A 17,090-nucleotide genomic window follows, 5' to 3' on the forward strand; every position below is an offset into this window, starting at 1 on the left:
CCCTGCAGCTCACTGTCCCCTCACCTGTCCATCTGCACAGCAGCCAGACCGATGACCCAGAGACAATCGCACCAGGCTGAACTTTCATTCAAACCTGCATGTAGCTGCTCCTCTTAGATAGAAGTCAAATCTTCCAGAGTCATGGCAGCCTCGTGACCTGAGGGCACCAGGACCTCGTCTCAGTGACTGCTCCAGCTACACCGCTGCCTCCTCTTCCCTGACACAGACTCGTGCCTGCCCTGGTACATTTACACTGATATTTCCTGCCAGACACCCACACAGACAGTCCCTCACATCCTTCCATGTCTCCTCAAAAGACAACTTCCTGTGGAGTCACACTGACCAGACTAGGAAAACAGCCACTGTCTCAGTCCCCACACACTTATATATGGGTCCTGTTCTCCCCAGAGATTACCAATTTAAAACCAGAACACTTGCCTTGGTTATTATATTTTCAGTGTAAGTCTGTCTGTCCCTTCTTACTAAATCACCAAGGCTGCTAAGTTCTGCCTGATTTTCATTTTCTGTTGTTTAATAGATCTCGAAATATCATCCCCATATCTGGCACAGTGGGTACATGATCAGTGTAGACCATGGTAGAGACACTGTCTTATTCATGCAACCTCAACCTATAAGCTATGCTGGGGCAACAACAATGTCTACTCCAAGTGACATTGATGTCACCTCCACTTTTCTCACAAGTGCTTCTCACCCTCACTTTACCTCCCTCCCACACTGGCACCCATAGCACACAGTACTTTCTCTCTTCAGAGAACGGTATCTTGGGTTCGCAGATCCTGTTTTTTCTAATCCCCAAGTTTGAAGGTAACTGAGAGTAGTTTATAAATTCATGAACTCAGATCACAGACAGCGCTAAGATTCCTAGAGCTTCAGGGTTGGTGGGTGGGAGGGCTGAATTCCAACATGGCCAGTGTGAACACTCATCTCTCAATACCACAGAGACTCCTGTGTGCAGGGGCCATTTTGAACATTGAGAGTTAAATGCCTCCTGAGGCTCACAGATGGCAAAATACACGAGACAATGAACTATGAATGTGTGTACAAGAGAATAGGCAGCCTCCTGCCCAGAAGCAACAAATAAACACCCAGATGGGGCTGAGGAGAAGACCCAGGCCTGAGCCTAGACTGACCTGCACAGAAGCTCTCATGGCTCATGGTCCTGGGACAGGATGAGGCCGGGTCTTTCCTGAGTTCCCATGATCAAGGGTCTGTCTGGGCACAGGTCTGTCCTCGCTCATTCACTCACAGCCCCTCCTGTCACCTCAGGGACAGACTCAAATCAAAACAGAAAAAACATGGAAGGTCTCAGGATTTCCATTTGTTCCTTCTCAAATTTCAGGAATTTCCTTTATTAACCCCTCAATCCCACAAAACAGGAATTATAAAAATGCAAATCAGATGCTGATTTCAGTAAGGGAGAAACACTATTCAGGAAAACAAGAAGCTAACACAGATGGAGACGGCTGAGTCCTGTCTCTGCTGGCACAGCCCAGAGCATCAGGGAAGAGAACGCAGGTCAGTTTGGGGAGGGCCCTGTGGACACTGTAGGGCCAGTCTCCCCCCTCACAGTGTGTGACAGGACACAGACACACTCAGGTCCAAGGGCAGAAAGAGAATCAGCAGTTCTTGAGTCACAACTTTGGGACTTGAGGAACCCAGCGGGGCAGCTGTCTCACACTGTGAGAGAAAAGAATGAAGAGACTCAGTGAGTGACAGAAGTGGTGACATCCTGAGCAAGCTCCCAGCATCCCGCTCAAAGAATCCCCAAACCCAGTCCTGTCCCCTCTGCCCAATCCCACCCACTCCAGCCTCCAGAGTCTCACCTCTAGGGTTCAAGAGAGGACTCATCAGAACCCTGGGAACTTTTGCTGCCTGGGGAGCAACAAACACAACAAGGTCAGAGCTAGAGGAGGATCTAGGGGTGCTCCCTAGATCCTCCTGTGGGCTCCGGTCTCTGTCCCCAGGATTCCCGGGCCCCAGCCCTGCCCACACATACCTGCAGCCTGAGTGTACTGTCCTCCTTTCTCACCTGCGGGAAGGAAACAGCCCAGGGAAGGTCAGGGAGAGCACTGGGTCCTGAGCCCACAGAGCAACTCTCTAGGCCCAGACCCCCGAGAAGCGTCAGAACTCTGAACACTGAGGGCAGAACCAGGAAACATACAGGAAGGAGACGCTCCTGGACTGACCAGCCTCTCCTGGTGGTCTGTGCTCACAGGGACAGTCCCTGTGACCTGGGACCCTGGGAACCAGGTTCATGCCCAGCTTATGGAGGTGAAAGTGTCTTTCCTGAGCAAACCTGAGAGCGGCACACACAGGGGAGTGTGAGCGACAGCACAGGGGCAAGTGGTGCTCCCGCTAATGAGGCAGGAGAGCTAATACAGGAGGCAGACCCCCAAAGTGGGACAAAACTCAAGACTTGCCATGTTGGACAGATTCCCCCCAACCCACCCCCATCTTACCTGAGTGCTTCCTCCTGCTGATCACAGCTGCCACCACAGCTCCAGTGACCACAGCCCCGAGGAGAACCAGGCCGACAATGATGCCCACAGTGAGGATGGTGGGCTGAGAAGGGGGCTCTGGGAAGGGAGGAAGGAGAGGGTCTAACCCCCAGTCCCAGCCTGACCCTCCACAGTTCCCCAGAGGGGCCAACCTTGATTCCCTGAGAACAGGCTCTGTGCCCCGTCCCCCTCCTCACCCCATCTCAGGGTGACAGGCTCCGGCAGCCCCTGGTGCTGCACACGGCACGTGTATCTCTGCTCCTCTCCAGAAGGCACCACCACAGCCGCCCACTTCTGGAAGGTTCCATCCCCTGAAGGCCTGGTCTCCACCAGCTCTGTGTCCTGGGTCAGGTCCTCCCCATCACGCTGCCAGGTCAGGGTGATGTCGGCAGGGTAGAAGCCCAGGGCCCAGCACCTCAGGGTGACCTCCTGGTCAGAGAAGGAGTGGCGGGTGAAGTATCTTCTGGGGGCTTTTGAGGAGGAAAAATGAGAAAATTCACACTTTGGATCACTTGCACAATTTGGTTGAACAGGACAATTGGTTTGGAATCGGAGGTAAAAATCCAGATACAAACTTGGCTGGAGAAACTAGATAGAATCCTAATTCCTTGGAAAGTTCTAAAACAGGGTTTGGGAAGGAGGTTAGGGTCTCTCAGGAGACACTGAGAGACCCTAACCTTCTGCCCTAGGTCGAGGGTGAGTGACTCAGAGAAGCAGGAATCAGGCTGAGATCTGAGAGAGTTCACAGGTGGCTGCCGGTTCCGAGGGAACCGACATTCGATATTTCAGAGAAGGTCGCCCTTCCCAGCCATCCTCCCACATCGAGTAACTTCGTGGTCCTATGGACACAGGGTGGGCCTGAGGGGAGGACGGTTCGCTGTCATTCAGAACATGGAAACCTGGCGGGTCTGTCCCTCTCCTTACTGAAGAAGGGGCGCTGTTTTGACACTGAACCTCACTATGTCCCCCCTTGTGCGGAGTCTAGCACCACCCCCCGCCCAGGGAGGTCAGGGGTCGTCACCATCCTGGACTGGTACCTGCGCGCAGCAGCGTGTCCTTCCCGTGCTCCAGGTATCTGCGGAGCCAGTCCACGCACCCCCCCTCCAGGTAGTTCCTGTGGTACTCAGCCGCGGCCACCTGCTCCCACTTGCGCTGGGTTCTCCAAGCCTGCGTGCCCGCCGCCGCCGTCCAGGAGCGCAGGTCCTCGTTCAGGGCGATGTAGTCGGCGCCGTCGTAGGCGGATTGCCAGTACCCGCGCAGGAGGCGCCCGTCGGACCCCACGTCGCAGCCGGACATTAGCTGGAGAGTGTGAGAGTCTGACCCGCCCGCACAGATTAACCCCGAACCGAAGACTAAACCGGGGCCTGGTCCCAGCGGCGCCTCTCGGTCAAGGGTTCGGGGCGGGTCCCTCAGCCTCGGGGACGCTCGACCCGCCTCGGGGGACCCGGCCCGTCCCCGTGTTGGCTCGTCCCTGCCCGGCCGCGCTCACCCGCCTCGCTCTGGTTGTAGTAGCCGCGCAGGGTGTTCAGGGCCACTCGGAAAGTCTGTGCGTTGCCCTTGGCGATCCGCGTGTTCAGCTCCCAGTACTCGGGTCCCTCCTGCTCCACCCACGGCGCCCGCGGCTCCATCCTCGGACTCGCCGAGTCCCTGTCGAAGCGCACGAACTGCGTGTCGTCCACGTAGCCGACGGCGATGAAGCGGGGCTCCCCGCCGGGCCGGGACACGGCGGTGGAGAAGTACCGCAGGGAGTGGGAGCCTGGGGGAGGGGAAGGGGTGAGACCCGGCCGTACCCGCCGCCCCGCGCGCTCCCTGTCAAGGGTAAGGGAAAGGGAGGGGGGCTCGGGAGACCGGAAGCGGAGAGGGACCCAGTAGGCGAGATTTAGGGGCACGGGGGGAGTGAAGGTTGGGGGAACAAGGAGGAATATTTGAGAGCACCCGTGCGGGAACCGAAGAAACTCCTTCTCGGGGTCCTGCACATCAGTGCCTGGCAGTCCTCACCCTTCCCCCGCAATGAACTCCCCTCCCGACCCCGCACTCACCCGCCCGGGTCTGGGTCAGGGCCAGGGCCCCCGAGAGCAGCAGCAGGAGGGGTCGCGGTTCCCACATACTGAAGGAAGCTATTGCCATCAGTTTATTACCGGGAGTGTCACGGACACTGATTGGCTGATCTAGACAGCGATGCCCAATGGAAGTGAGAATTGGGGATGCGTCACGAGTATCCGGGCAAAAGGTGCTGACACTGGTTGCCGAGGGAGAAGAGGAACTCTCCAGCCCCCAACACCACCTAGGGACACTGGAGCCCACCTAGGACCTGGGACTTTGCTCTCTCACCTGCTCCCTCCCCTGATCTTTGTGACACTGTCTCCCCGTGTCCAGGGCTGAGACTGACTCATCAATTTTCCATGGGTTTCATTTCAGTATCTCTCTACAATCTTACAAGTTCGTGAGGACCCCAGAGCTGCTTCTGTGCGTTCAGGTTATGCCTGTCAGTGTTTGCCATGCGAGGAACCTGAGTTAAAGACCCTTTATTGTTGGTGGTGACAATTTTTTTTTTCCTTTTGGCCACACCAGGTAGCGCTCAGGAGTAACTCCTGGCTCTGTGCTCAGGGATCACTCTTGGCAGGTTCATGGGACTATATGTGGTGCCATGGATCAAACCCGTGTTGGCCACATGCAAGACCTTACCCTCTGTAATATCTCTCCTGCAGAGTTAAAGCCTGAAAATGACTTCAACTGGGATAATATCAACAACAGATTAATGCTAACAGGAAGTCTTTTGGGGGATGGCAAAGGGTCACACTGTACTCAGGAATTACTTCTGGCAGCGCTCAGGGGAACATATGGGATGCAGGCAATAGAACCTATTTCTGGCAAGGTGCAAGGCAAGCTCCTTACCTGTTATACTATCTCACCAACCCCTAGAAAGTCCTTTGAAGAAAAACCATATTAAATGTTTGCCAGGGACCAGTTCCAGCTGAGCAGGCCTGATTCATGGACCCATGAGGACTAAGAAAGAGGCAGAAATGGGAGTGAGGGGCTGGAGAGATAGCACAGCGGGTAGGGCATTTGCCTTGCACGCGGCCGACCTAGGTTCAAATCCCAGCATCCCATATGGTCCCCTGAGCATGGCCAGGGGTAATTCCTGAGTGCAGAGCCAGGAGTAACCCCTGTGCATCGCCAGGTGTGACCCAAAAAGAAAAATAAAAAAGAAATGGGAGTGAAAAGCATGAATTGAGGGGCTCACAGCCTTTGGATTGATCCCTGACTGTTCTCCATGCATCATATTTATTACGTAGAATCCATAATCATTAGAGCAACATTCTTTGTGCAAATTAATTGCATATAATCACTGTATCACTGTCATCCCATTTCTCATCAATTTACTCGAGCAGGCGCCAGTAACATCTCCATTGTCAGACTTGTTGTTGCTGTTTTTGGCATATCAAATACACCATGGGTAGCTTGCCAGGCTCTGCTGTGCGGGCGAGATACTCTTAGTAGCTTGCCGGGCTATACGAACCCTGGTTGGCTGCATGCAAGGCAAATGCCCTACCCACTATGTCCATGTATATGAAATAATATGTAAATAAAATAATATTTATAGATATTATACAAGATAGACTTTTACACATCCAAGGGCCTTAGTTCATGGGGGAAAGATATCTTTATAATGGGCTTTCTCAAATGGAGATTCTTTCAGGAGTGGAAGTAGAGATAGAGCAGATACAGAACCCTTCCCTACACCCCCCCTTGCCAGGGCAATATTTCATCTCCAGTGCAAGTATGCTGGGTTGAACGGTTCCATAAAGGCCCCATAAAGTTCTCATAAAGAATCAAGGGGTCCTCATGGCTTCGAGGCTGGCCTCACGTTCCTGGGAAAGGGCAACTCAGAGAAGCGATCACCAACTACATTGTAGTCGAAGGCCATGTGGGGGAAGGGAGTTGAGGGCTGAATGAGGGCTAGAGACTGAGCACAGCGGCCACTCAACACCTTTATTGCAAACCACAACAGCTAATTAGAGAGAGAGAACAGAAGGGAATGCCCTGCCACAGTGGCAGGGTGGGGTGGGGGGAGATGGGATTGGGGAGGGTGGGAGGGACGCTGGGTTTACGGGTGGTGGAGAATGGGCACTGGTGAAGGAATGGGTTCCCGAACTTTGTATGAGGGAAGTATAAGCACAAAAGTGTATAAATCTGTAACTGTACCCTCACGGCGATTCTCTAATTAAAAATAAATAAATTATTAAAAAAAAATTTAAAAAAAAAAGAATCAAGGGGTCCTATAAGAACTTCTTATCCATCTCCTTTACTATCTAGTCCCCAACAGTTTTATTTTTCAGCTTAGAAATGGCCCAGTTCTTCAAGTTAACTTGAGAAGAACGCCAAACTGCTAAATCTTCCATGTAGACCAGTCAGGGCTGGGCTCTGGGCCCTCCTCGGAATGGGGTTGGGCAGATTCCCCAAACACCCCAGCCACCGTCCCCTGCCCAGGGCCAACAGCGCCCACCCACACCCAAAGTTTCAGGCATAGAAATGGCCCAGCTCCACACCTGAACCTCATCAAGCTGCCAAGCCACCAAATGCTTCCAGCTTCTGGAGTGACACCACATTTCATAGTAGTTTGAGCCACCTGACCCCAGCCCAGTAGGAAAACAGCAGATTTGATAAAAAGTTGTGTAGGATATTGCAAACCACAATGTCCAAAAGGAGAGAGAGTGAGTGTGTAGTGTGTGTGTGTGTGTGTGTGTGTGTGTGTGTGAGAGAGAGAGAGAGAGAGAGAGAGAGAGAGAGAGAGAGAGAGAGAGAAGCAAAGCACCTGCCATAGAGGCAGGAAGGGGGTGGGGAGTGGGGGGTGATGGGAGGGAACCTGGGGACACTGGTTCAGGGATGGTAACACAGAAGGCTCAGAGGGACAAAACATCCAGTAAACACTGAGACACTCAGCTTTAGTGACACCATTGTGAAATAGAACAATGATCACAGATTGATTTCTATTGATCTATTTTCCGGTAGTTTCTTCTCATAACTAGCAATATAAAGTAAATTATTTTGTGCCCATTAGGGGGTCAGGCTTGTGGGTGGGAGGAAATGTCAGTGTGTGCAACCAAAACAATGAGCAGCGCAGCCAAATGTGTTGACACCATAGCTGACATGTGCAACCTCAGAGCCAGAGCATGTGTAAGACCTCAGAGAGCCAGGCCACCTGTGTGACCTCAGAGAGTCAGTCCAACTGTGCAATCTCAGGGATCTAGTCCACCTGTGCGACCGCAGAGCCAGGTCACCTGTGCGACCTCAAAGAGCCAGTCCGCCTGTGGGACCTCAGAGAGCTAGAACTCAAATGCCACCTCATTCATCCCAGCAATAACGGCCACTATAAGGGAATTATTTAATGCTGGAATAATTTTATGTTCTAGCATGTGTTGTAAAAAGCATGTGTTGAACTTAATTTCTTCGTGCTTGCTTATGGGGCAGGCTGAGGAGCTGGGTGGGAAACTGGGGACTTTGGTGAAGGGAAGGTCACACTGGTGGTGGAATTGGCTTTGGAACATGGACTTCCTGAAACAACTGTATAATAACAACTTTGTAAATCATGGTGCTTGCAGAAAGTCTCCCCTCAAAAAAAGTGCTTTAGGATTTAAGAGGTACATGCAGCTGGGTTCTGTGTGGCACATACGGGCCTCAGAGCATCACATGTGTCTCACTGGAGAACCTGGAGTTCACTCAGAGGCCTTCTGAGCACTGTTTGGAAGTCCCCACCCTAAAATAGGAAGGAAAAAGAACAAAACTAATTCAGAACATAAATGGCGTTGTGGAAGAATGAATCCCTTACATTGTATATATTCAAAGTGTTTTCTTTGTCTCATCAGAAGTTAAGTGGATTTTCATATGGTATCACCCTGCCAAACCCCTCTCTTTATGTCGATGATCACTTCCTTGTAGAATGGTGAGATCCTAGTGGTGAATCTGTAATACAGCTCTCAGAAGATCTTGATGTACTGAGATTGAATGCCCTGTTTGGCTAGGGCTTCAATGACCACTTCAGTCTCAACAGAATCAAAGGCCTTCTTTAAATTGATGAATGTTAGATAGAGTAGCATCTTGGACTATCATGAAACTTCAATGACCTTGGTCATCGTGTGGATATGGTTGATAGAGTTGAATTCTTTTCAGAACCTGGCTTGCTTGCATGGTTGTCCTTTGTCTAGTATTCTGCCTATTCCTTTCAGGATGACCCGTGTTGCGTGAACCTTCGTGCAGTATGAAAGCCAAATATTCCTTCCAATTCCCTGTTTTATTTCCTATTTCTTTTCATAATTATTTTTTTTTTTTGCTTTTTTGGGTCACACCCGGCGATGCACAGGGGTTACTCCTGGTTCTACACTCAGGAATTACTCCCGGCAGTGCTCAGGGGACCATATGGGATGCTGGGACTCGAACCTGGGTCGGCCGCGTGCAAGGCAAACGCCCTACCCGCTGTGCTATCACTCCAGCCCCTCTTTTCATAATTTTTGAGATGAACTTTAAATTCTCTTTTACCACAAATGCATATTTTCTTTTCTGGATATACCCAATTTGAAAGGCATTCAAAACTTTTTAACACTTTAGATATTAACTTTCTAACTTCAAAACTGAAATCAGAAGGCTGAGAAAAGGTAGGGGGACAAAAAGAAAAAAAAAAGGTGAGAGGCGGCAACTTCCTCTCTTCCCCTGTAAGATGACTAAAACACAAAAAGGGCGGTTCTCAGCAGCTTCAAGCTATCAAGCTGACATCTAAGATTAATCCAATTTAACTCTTTGCTAATTAGCTCTAGAAATTTTAGCTACCAAAAACCTCAGATCAAATAAAACACAGGTAGAATAATTTTTTTTTTTTTTTTGCTTTTTGGGTCACACCCAGCGATGCTCAGGGGTTACTCCTGGCTCTGCACTCAGGAATTACTTCTGGCGGTGCTTGGGGGACCATATGGGATGCCGGGGATCGAACCCGGGTCGGCCGCGTGCAAGGCAAACGCCCTACCCGCTGTGCTATCGCTCCGGCCCCCAGGTAGAATAATTTTTGCAACCAATTTTATAACTCTAGGAACTCATGTTTTGAACCAAATCAGTAACCTTTGAACCTGTTTTTAGATGACACAATTATTTCAACTCTCATTTTAATAATCTAATGCAATGCAGATGTAAATAAAACAAAATACATATAGACATAGCAGCATAAGAATAACTTGAAACCAATTTTTATAAAGCATGAGGAAAACCTCTTTGGGCTTCATTTCAATAGTTCTTATACCTTAGTTATTTCAAATCATGAGCTTTGTACACCAGGTACTTTAACAATCCTACAATACAAACATGCTGAAAACACTTGAACTGCCAGTGTTTATGGAAACATAAAACCTTTTTTGGTTTATTGATGGTTTCTGTGCCTCTATTATGTGTAAAACAGCCTAAATTCTTTACTAAAGTTGGCTGAGGCTTGTAAGATAAAGCCTTAATTCCCTGAACTCTTATTTCACTTAAGTTAAAAAGAATTTCAACTATTAATAGCCATTAATGTTTCTCCAATAAGATTTTAGATTGAGAATTTCAATTTCTCTGTAGGCGCCACATTCTGATTATTAATCTTTGTTTAAAACTTTGCCTAACAAGTTCCAAAAGCACCTAAGCTTTTTAAATTGTTGGATGGTTTAAGGATTTCTACTTCTGATTTTAGCCTGATTCTAACACTTGAGTACTCAACACAGACAGACAGAAAGACAACAAACATCACACATACATGTGCACAAATATATACTTGATCGATCAATCTGACCCTTCAAGAATGGCAGGGAAAAAACCTGATAGACTGAGAAAGGAAGGGCAGTCCCCAGGGCAAAGTAAGCCCCGTCGGCCGATTGGGAACATTGCTCCTCGTTTCCCTGCCTGACCAGACAGTTTCCTGCTTGTTAAAAATGGGTCAAAAGAGCGCTTTTGTTACTATAAAGCCGGCAAACTAAATTATGAGTTATTGTGAACTTAAGGTGGCAAAATGTTGGCCAATTCTTTTACTTTGACTTCAAAAAGTTCTTAATTACCTTAAATCATAAAATCTTCACACCAGACCTGGACACTAACATTTTTCACACTACAAACACACTTTCAGATACATACACACAAGTCACTGGCACTCACTTAAGTTTTAAATAGCAGCATAGGGGCTGGAGAGATAGCACAGCGGGTAGGGCGTTTGCCTTGCACGCGGCCGACCCGGGTTCAAATCCCAGCATCCCATATGGTCCCCTGAGCACGGCCAGAAGTAATTCCTGAGTGCAGAGCCAGGAGTAACCCCTGCGCATCGCCAGGTGTGACCCAAAAAAAAAGCAAAAAAAAAAAAAAAAATAAATAGCAGCATAAGAAAACACCCGAACAAATTTTATCTCTGCACTGTTTTACAAAAGCTCTTGTTTTAGGAGGTGGGGGGAAGGGGGAAGGTATATCGTGATTCTTGGTGGTGGAATGTGTGCACTGGTGAAGGGATGGGTGTTTGAGCATTGTATAGCTGAGACTTTAACCTGAACGCTTTGTAACTTTCCACATGGTGAATTAATAAAAGAATTTAAAAAAAAAAAAAGCTCTTGTTTTAAACTAGGCCGGTTAAAAACTAGGAGTTCAGCTAACTCCTGCCAGGCCACGATGTCCTACCAAACAGTGCCCCGTTCCTGGAGTGTCCCGGGGGCAGTGGGGACGTCTCCCACACTCCCCGACCAGCTACCCTCCAGCGGGCCGTGTATTTTGCATTCACACTCACCATCCACTCAGGGAACAAATGATCAGGCTCACTCTGAGGAGCCTCTTCCGACTTGGTGTCGGACTGGAAAGAAATCAGGGCCATGGTGATTACACCGTAGGCGTCCAATTCCTCTGCGGGGATCAAGTCCCCTTTCTGATGGGCATGAGACATTTCTTTTCCTCCTCTTTTCCACAGTTCTAAATACTTATGTACCCTCTCAAGGAGGCGTCGCACTACTTGCTTCCTTCAAGGCAGACCAGCGGCTTTTGTCAGAGTTCAAAAATAAACTTCCCTCTATGACAAAATAGAACTGCCCATCGCCCATCACCCCTTTTCTCCAATCTCCGAGAGGCTATGCAAGCTCGGTGCAACGTGATCCCTCTCGGTTTCTCCCTTAGCTTCGGGCCCCACACTTGGGTGCCAGATGTTGCATGAACGTTCATGCAGTCGGAGGCGCTGAGATAGGAACTCGGAAGAAATGCATTGGCTGGAGGACTAAGGCTCGCTCTGGCTCTTAGCAAAGGCAGAGGGCCTCGTGGACCTCCTTTTATTGATCATGGTACCCCTAAAGGGCGCAATACAGTGACGTCACCAAAGGCATCAAAAGATGTTACAGGAAGAACATTGAGGCAACATTATTTCCTTGTATCCACAGGCCAGTAATCTAGGCCTCCGGAAAGAAGATACAAAACCAAAACTGAAACCTTCCTTGGGCTAAAAGCACTTGGATTTACATCCCAAAGACAAAGCTGGGCCTGCACCTGAAATCTACATCCCAAAGACAAAGCTGGGCCAGAGCCTACAATTTGCAATATCAAAGGTCAGGCCTGGCTAACAACATCTGCATGTCAAAGACCAGCCAGGCTTCTGTGAGAGAAGGAAAACTGCTCTTTTCAGTATACTGAAATTATTTTTCTGAAGGCAGCTTGAAGGGGGAAAATGTTCAGCTTCATCCAAACCAGTCAGGACATACGAGAAATCTCGCCCATTTTCATGGGTCCCTATGTTCCTGTCTGTAGTACAGTACAGTATACATGGGCTCGCCCTGGTAGCTCAGTCCAGCCCCAACAAGCCTCCTCTTCTAGTCATGAAAGCTAAGCTGCTTCTGTGAAGTTGGGGTTAAGACTCAGTGGTAGGGCACAGGCCTTCCATATACAGAGGCAGGGTTCATCTTGGCTGTGCAAAAACAAATAATAGCTTAGTTCAGTGAGAAAATACTGGTCATAGGTTAGGATAGAATTTTGTATTTTGAGTATTGAAGAGGAGGGCAAGTTAAGAGTCAAGAACTGAAGGGCAGGTTAAGGGTTAACCGCTGAAGTTGCCCTTTGTAACTACTTGACTGCTTTGAAAGATGTCTTCAGGACCTGCCGCTGGGCAGGACTCTGTCACCAAATGGGCCAACAAACTGCCCTAGGAACATTTGCAGGGAAATAGTTAACAGTCAACAAATGTTTAGATATGCAAATCAAGTGACCTATGTGTGATCCCCTTTGATATATAGATGTGATTCCCTTTGATATGTGAGATTTTCATTTCTCCCCCAAAAGGGTATAAAAACAGCTAGCTTTTTGAGTTCGGGGCCTTCAGTTATGCCACGCTATTGAGGCACAATTGAAGGTCCCAATATAGCTATATTGGCTTAAATAAACCCCGTGCGTTTGCAGAAAGAGTTGTCTTGGTTTTGTTCTTTTGTCTCTCCGAGCCTCCCCCGGGCAGAGATCTGCCGCCCCTAACAGTATGATCTGACAAGCATTTTACATGTGTCATAGTTTTAAAGTATTTAAAATAATGTTTAAAACTAGTCACATATGAAAGACTTTAAAAATGTTCTCAAGGATAGGGCCAGAATACAGCAGGTAGGGTGTTTTCCTTGCATGCAGGTGACTCGGGTTCAGTCTCTGCACCACATATGGTCTCTAGAGTCCCCCTAGGAGTAAACCCTGAGCACTGCCAGGTGAGGCCCAAAAATAAAGAAACAAAACGGAATGCTTCATACAACTTAAAGAACAGTTCTTAGTGTGAGTGTTACAGAGGGATTTGTTCTAAAGAAAATGTGGGAAAGAGAACAAGGAATAGATGTACTCTTTGGGAGTGGGTTAGGTGAGGGAAAATAATTAATGTTAACATAAGCAACAAAAAGGACATGGTGGGTGGTATTAGGCACTTTGATGGTGGTGAGATGCAGAAAATGCATTGACACTATACATGTTACCTTAATTACAACAATAGGTATGTTTGTATGTATAAAATAAAATGTATGTATCAAAAAGAGAAACTGGGAAACATGTATTATCAGGGGGTGAGGGTGACCGTCATCAGTGATGACCAAGTGGTTCCTACACTCTCTAAAGTGCTGTTAAGAATGACATTGTTGTGTCTGTGGGCTTCCCACACCCCTAGCCTGGCCACCACAACAAAACTTTCTCTGTTGTATAGCAGAGCAGCCTTCTTACAATGGCACGTATCCAAGACAAGGAGAGTCTGAGACCTGACTCAGCTGGATGAACCTTTGGGAGATGTGTCTGGGACCTCAGTTGGGGTGCGTGATCTTGGGATGGAGTCAGAGGAATAAAAGAAAACAGTGCCATCCAAATATAGTGTAGAGATTGTGATGCTGCCCTGACATGGACGTATTAGTTGTAGAAACGTGGTGGTGATAAAAGATGAAGAATGTTCCTAAGAAAAGGAACAGGGAGTGGAAGGAAATTTACCTTGCAGTTTCTAGGGTTTTTTTTTTTGGGGGGGGGGGTCACACCCGGCATAACACAGGGGTTACTCCTGGCTCATGCACTCAGGAATCACTCCTGGCAGTGCTCGGGGGACCATATGGGATGCTGGGAATCGAACCTGGGTCAGCCACGTGCAAGACAAACGCCCTACCCGCTGTGCTATCGCTCCAACCCCCACATCTCCACATTTTGTTTGTGTAGGGAGAGAGCACAGTAGAATGTCTTTAAATTGATGCATTCATAAAAGAACATATTACTGGAGAGATAGTACTTGTCACGCATGCAGTCATACCCTACTCTTAGTTTGAGCATCCCCCCAGTTCCTAGCAAGCAAATCTGACTATTGGTGACACTGAGACATCCAGGTGAAGAAGATCTTGGCCATGGGGCTGTGTGATTTGGAGAATGATGGAATCCCTGCTTGAGGGTGAAGCATCAGAATCAAACAGGCTGTCGATATCTGTGGCAGCAGATGAATATGAATGGGAGGAGGTGATATTGGTTTCTTGGCAAATGTGGTGCAGTTGCTGCACTTTCTTTTTCCCTCTAAGGGATCCCCCTAGAACAGTTCTCCTGGGCTCCTGCTGTAGTGCTGTGGGGTCGCTCATGATACTTGATACTGGTTTTGATGAATAAACATTGGAGTTTCGGGGGGTACTCATAGGGGCCAGAGAGATAGTATAGAAAAGTGGACAGGACTCTTGCTTGTACACAGCTGACTCAGATTTGATCACCGACATCCCATATGGCCTCTTGAGCATCACTGAGGAGTGATCCCTGGGCACAAGGCCAGGAGTAAGCCTTGAGAACAGCCGACTGAGGCCCAAAGAACCAAACAAAATAACTTATTTATTCTCTGTTTAATTGTTTTTTTCTTTAGATAATTAAACATCAAGAGGATGGTTTTCAAAATATTTTCCAAGAAGTTTACAAAGTTTAGGATCTTGGGACCGGAGTGACAGTAGAGAGAGTAGGGCATTTGCCTTGCATGTGGCCGACCTGGATTCGATCGGCATCCCATATGGTCCCCCGAGCACACCAGAAATAATTCCTGAGTGCAGAGCCAGGACTAACCCCTGAGCATCACTGGGTGTGACCCACAAATCAAAAAAAAAAGTTTAGGATCTTGCTGAATTTTGTTGTCATCCTTTGATATAGCTGAATCTCTCTCTCTCTCTCTCTCTCTCTCTCTCTCGCTCTCTTCCCCCCATTGCTCCAAGAACTTCATCATCTGCTGGTGCTCATGGCTTCCAAGCCTCTCTCTTCCAGTCAGTGGGGTTCATCTACTTCCAGGGTCAGGGTGGAGACCACTTGCCTGACCTGAGGCGTCTCCAGCTGGGACTCCAGCAGCCTCTTCAGGCTGGGACCCTTGTGTCCAGGCATATCTTCCACCCATAAGTTTTCTTTCTTTATGACCACACATGGCCCAGAGTAAACTAGTGGGTGGTGGAGAAGCCTTGAAATTGCTCCTAGCTAGTGGTTTAACAGCCCATGGGATTTGGAGCTTTAGGAGACCTGAAATTATAGACTTGACAAAAACCATTTGTGATTGGTGCTGAAAGATGCAAATACTACAAACAGGAAAAAAGCTTTCTTTGGAGACACGGGAAGTTTTTAGAAAGGAACATAATATTCAGAGTGATTTTTGAGTTAAAAACTGTAACTACCACTGTAGGCATTTTGATTCAAGGAATTAGGTTCTTATAAAAATAAAGAACTTGGGGCTAGAGCAATAGCACAGCGGGTAGGGTGTTTGCCTTGCATGCGGCCAATCCGGGTTCGATTCCCAGCATCCCATATGGTCCCCTGTGCACCGCCAGGAGTAATTCCTGAGTGCATGAGCCAGGAGTAATCCCCGTGCATTGCCAGGTATGACCCAAAAAGCAAAATAAATAAACAAAATAAAAATAAAGAGCACTGTATTTATGCCTCCTGTCCTGTCTCCTGCAGTAATAATGCAGAACCAGCCCAGTAAGGGGCACCACTGGCACTGGGATGTCTCACCCTGGACCCTCTGCCACACAACAGCCCCAGAATATCAGGAAATTAGAAAAGAGCAAAGCAGACCAAGTAGCCCCACCCACAAGACACAGTAACACTGTTTGTCAGTCAGGAGGTGGGGGAAAGTGCCAGGAGAGGCAGTGACAGAAGAACGGGAAGACTCATTTAAGCGCTTCAATTGCCTTGATACAGAGACTCAGTGATGAAACCCAGAAGAGAGCACTCATAGATTTCTCCAGACCCTGTGCGGAGCCTATTTCACTGGGGCACCTCAGATGGAGCAGGTGTTCTCTCTCCACCTACTCCAAATGAACCCCTGGTAGGCCACAAACTTCCAGAAACAAACAAACAAACCCAGGTACGCAGGACCAGAGACTGAAGACTCCAGGCCATATGACTGTGGGGACAGGCCATCCCTTCCTGTCTCCCTGCCCCTGTGAGGTCCTGACTGTCATGCTCATGAACTGCTTCTGGGTGCCATTTAAGTGTATCAATGGCCTTGATCCAGAGACTCAGCAATAAATCTCGGAATGCATTAGCTTGCTACAGAGATGTCTACAGACCCCAATCACCTATAATTTAAGAATTCCAGGAGTGCACAGCTGCAAAAGCAGCCACGTGACTTTTCATGTTATTTATAATAAGCAATAGAAAATGAATTATCTAGCATCTCCCCGTGGCAGGCAAGTTTGAGTGGTGTTGGGAAAATCCAAAATAATGGGAAGGTGCAATGATGGTGGGATTGGTGCTGAAATACTGAATGTAATCAATTAATGTGAACAAAATTATGAAAATAAAATTTAAAAATTAAAAGAATGGGAAGATTCTGTGTCAGTGTAGGATGATCAAACAACTACATTATGTTGTCAGGAGTGACTCAAAGGAGAAACACTCTTTCTCTTGGGCCCTTGTCTGTGGGCAGCTCTGTGTGTGAATATGTGGCATAATTTGACCTCCTTGGGAGCAATCAGTTATATATTATAAAAATTTTCCTTTTTTATAAATGAAGAAGAGAGTTTTTAAATCTCACAAGTATTTATGGAGAACAAACAGTGTGAGGATGATCATTTTTTG

At 48.0% G+C, this 17,090-nt stretch overlaps 1 protein-coding gene across 1 annotated transcript; it reads right to left on the reverse strand.

Annotated features, from left to right (window-relative positions):
- Window positions 1-1,574: 1,574 nt before the first annotated feature.
- Window positions 1,575-15,398, reverse strand: LOC129401630 (patr class I histocompatibility antigen, A-126 alpha chain-like). The gene is made up of 11 exons (XM_055124356.1): window positions 15,331-15,398; window positions 11,337-11,530; window positions 4,559-4,687; window positions 4,009-4,275; window positions 3,557-3,835; window positions 3,197-3,199; window positions 2,717-2,989; window positions 2,481-2,597; window positions 2,018-2,050; window positions 1,845-1,893; window positions 1,575-1,698 (listed from the first exon to the last, which is right to left on the reverse strand). The coding sequence occupies exons 1-10, from the start codon at window positions 15,396-15,398 to the stop codon at window positions 1,847-1,849; spliced, it is 1,410 nt and encodes a 469-aa protein (XP_054980331.1). The 3' UTR covers window positions 1,575-1,698; window positions 1,845-1,846.
- Window positions 15,399-17,090: the final 1,692 nt, after the last annotated feature.

Source organism: Sorex araneus, chromosome 2 (genome assembly GCF_027595985.1).
Source record: "Sorex araneus isolate mSorAra2 chromosome 2, mSorAra2.pri, whole genome shotgun sequence".
NCBI classification, from domain to species: Eukaryota; Metazoa; Chordata; class Mammalia; order Eulipotyphla; family Soricidae; genus Sorex; species Sorex araneus.

Excerpts from the sequence above, each read along its gene's own strand:
- LOC129401630 (XM_055124356.1), bottom strand. The coding sequence starts at position 15,398 with ATGCCTGGACACAAGGGTCCCAGCCTGAAGAGGCTGCTGGAGTCCCAG. Across the intron at positions 2,051-2,480 it reads CAGCAGGAGGAAGCACTCAG|GTGAGAAAGGAGGACAGTAC; the intron begins GTAAGATGGGGG and ends TCCTTCCCGCAG. Across the intron at positions 1,894-2,017 it reads ACAGTACACTCAGGCTGCAG|GCAGCAAAAGTTCCCAGGGT; the intron begins GTATGTGTGGGC and ends GTTGCTCCCCAG.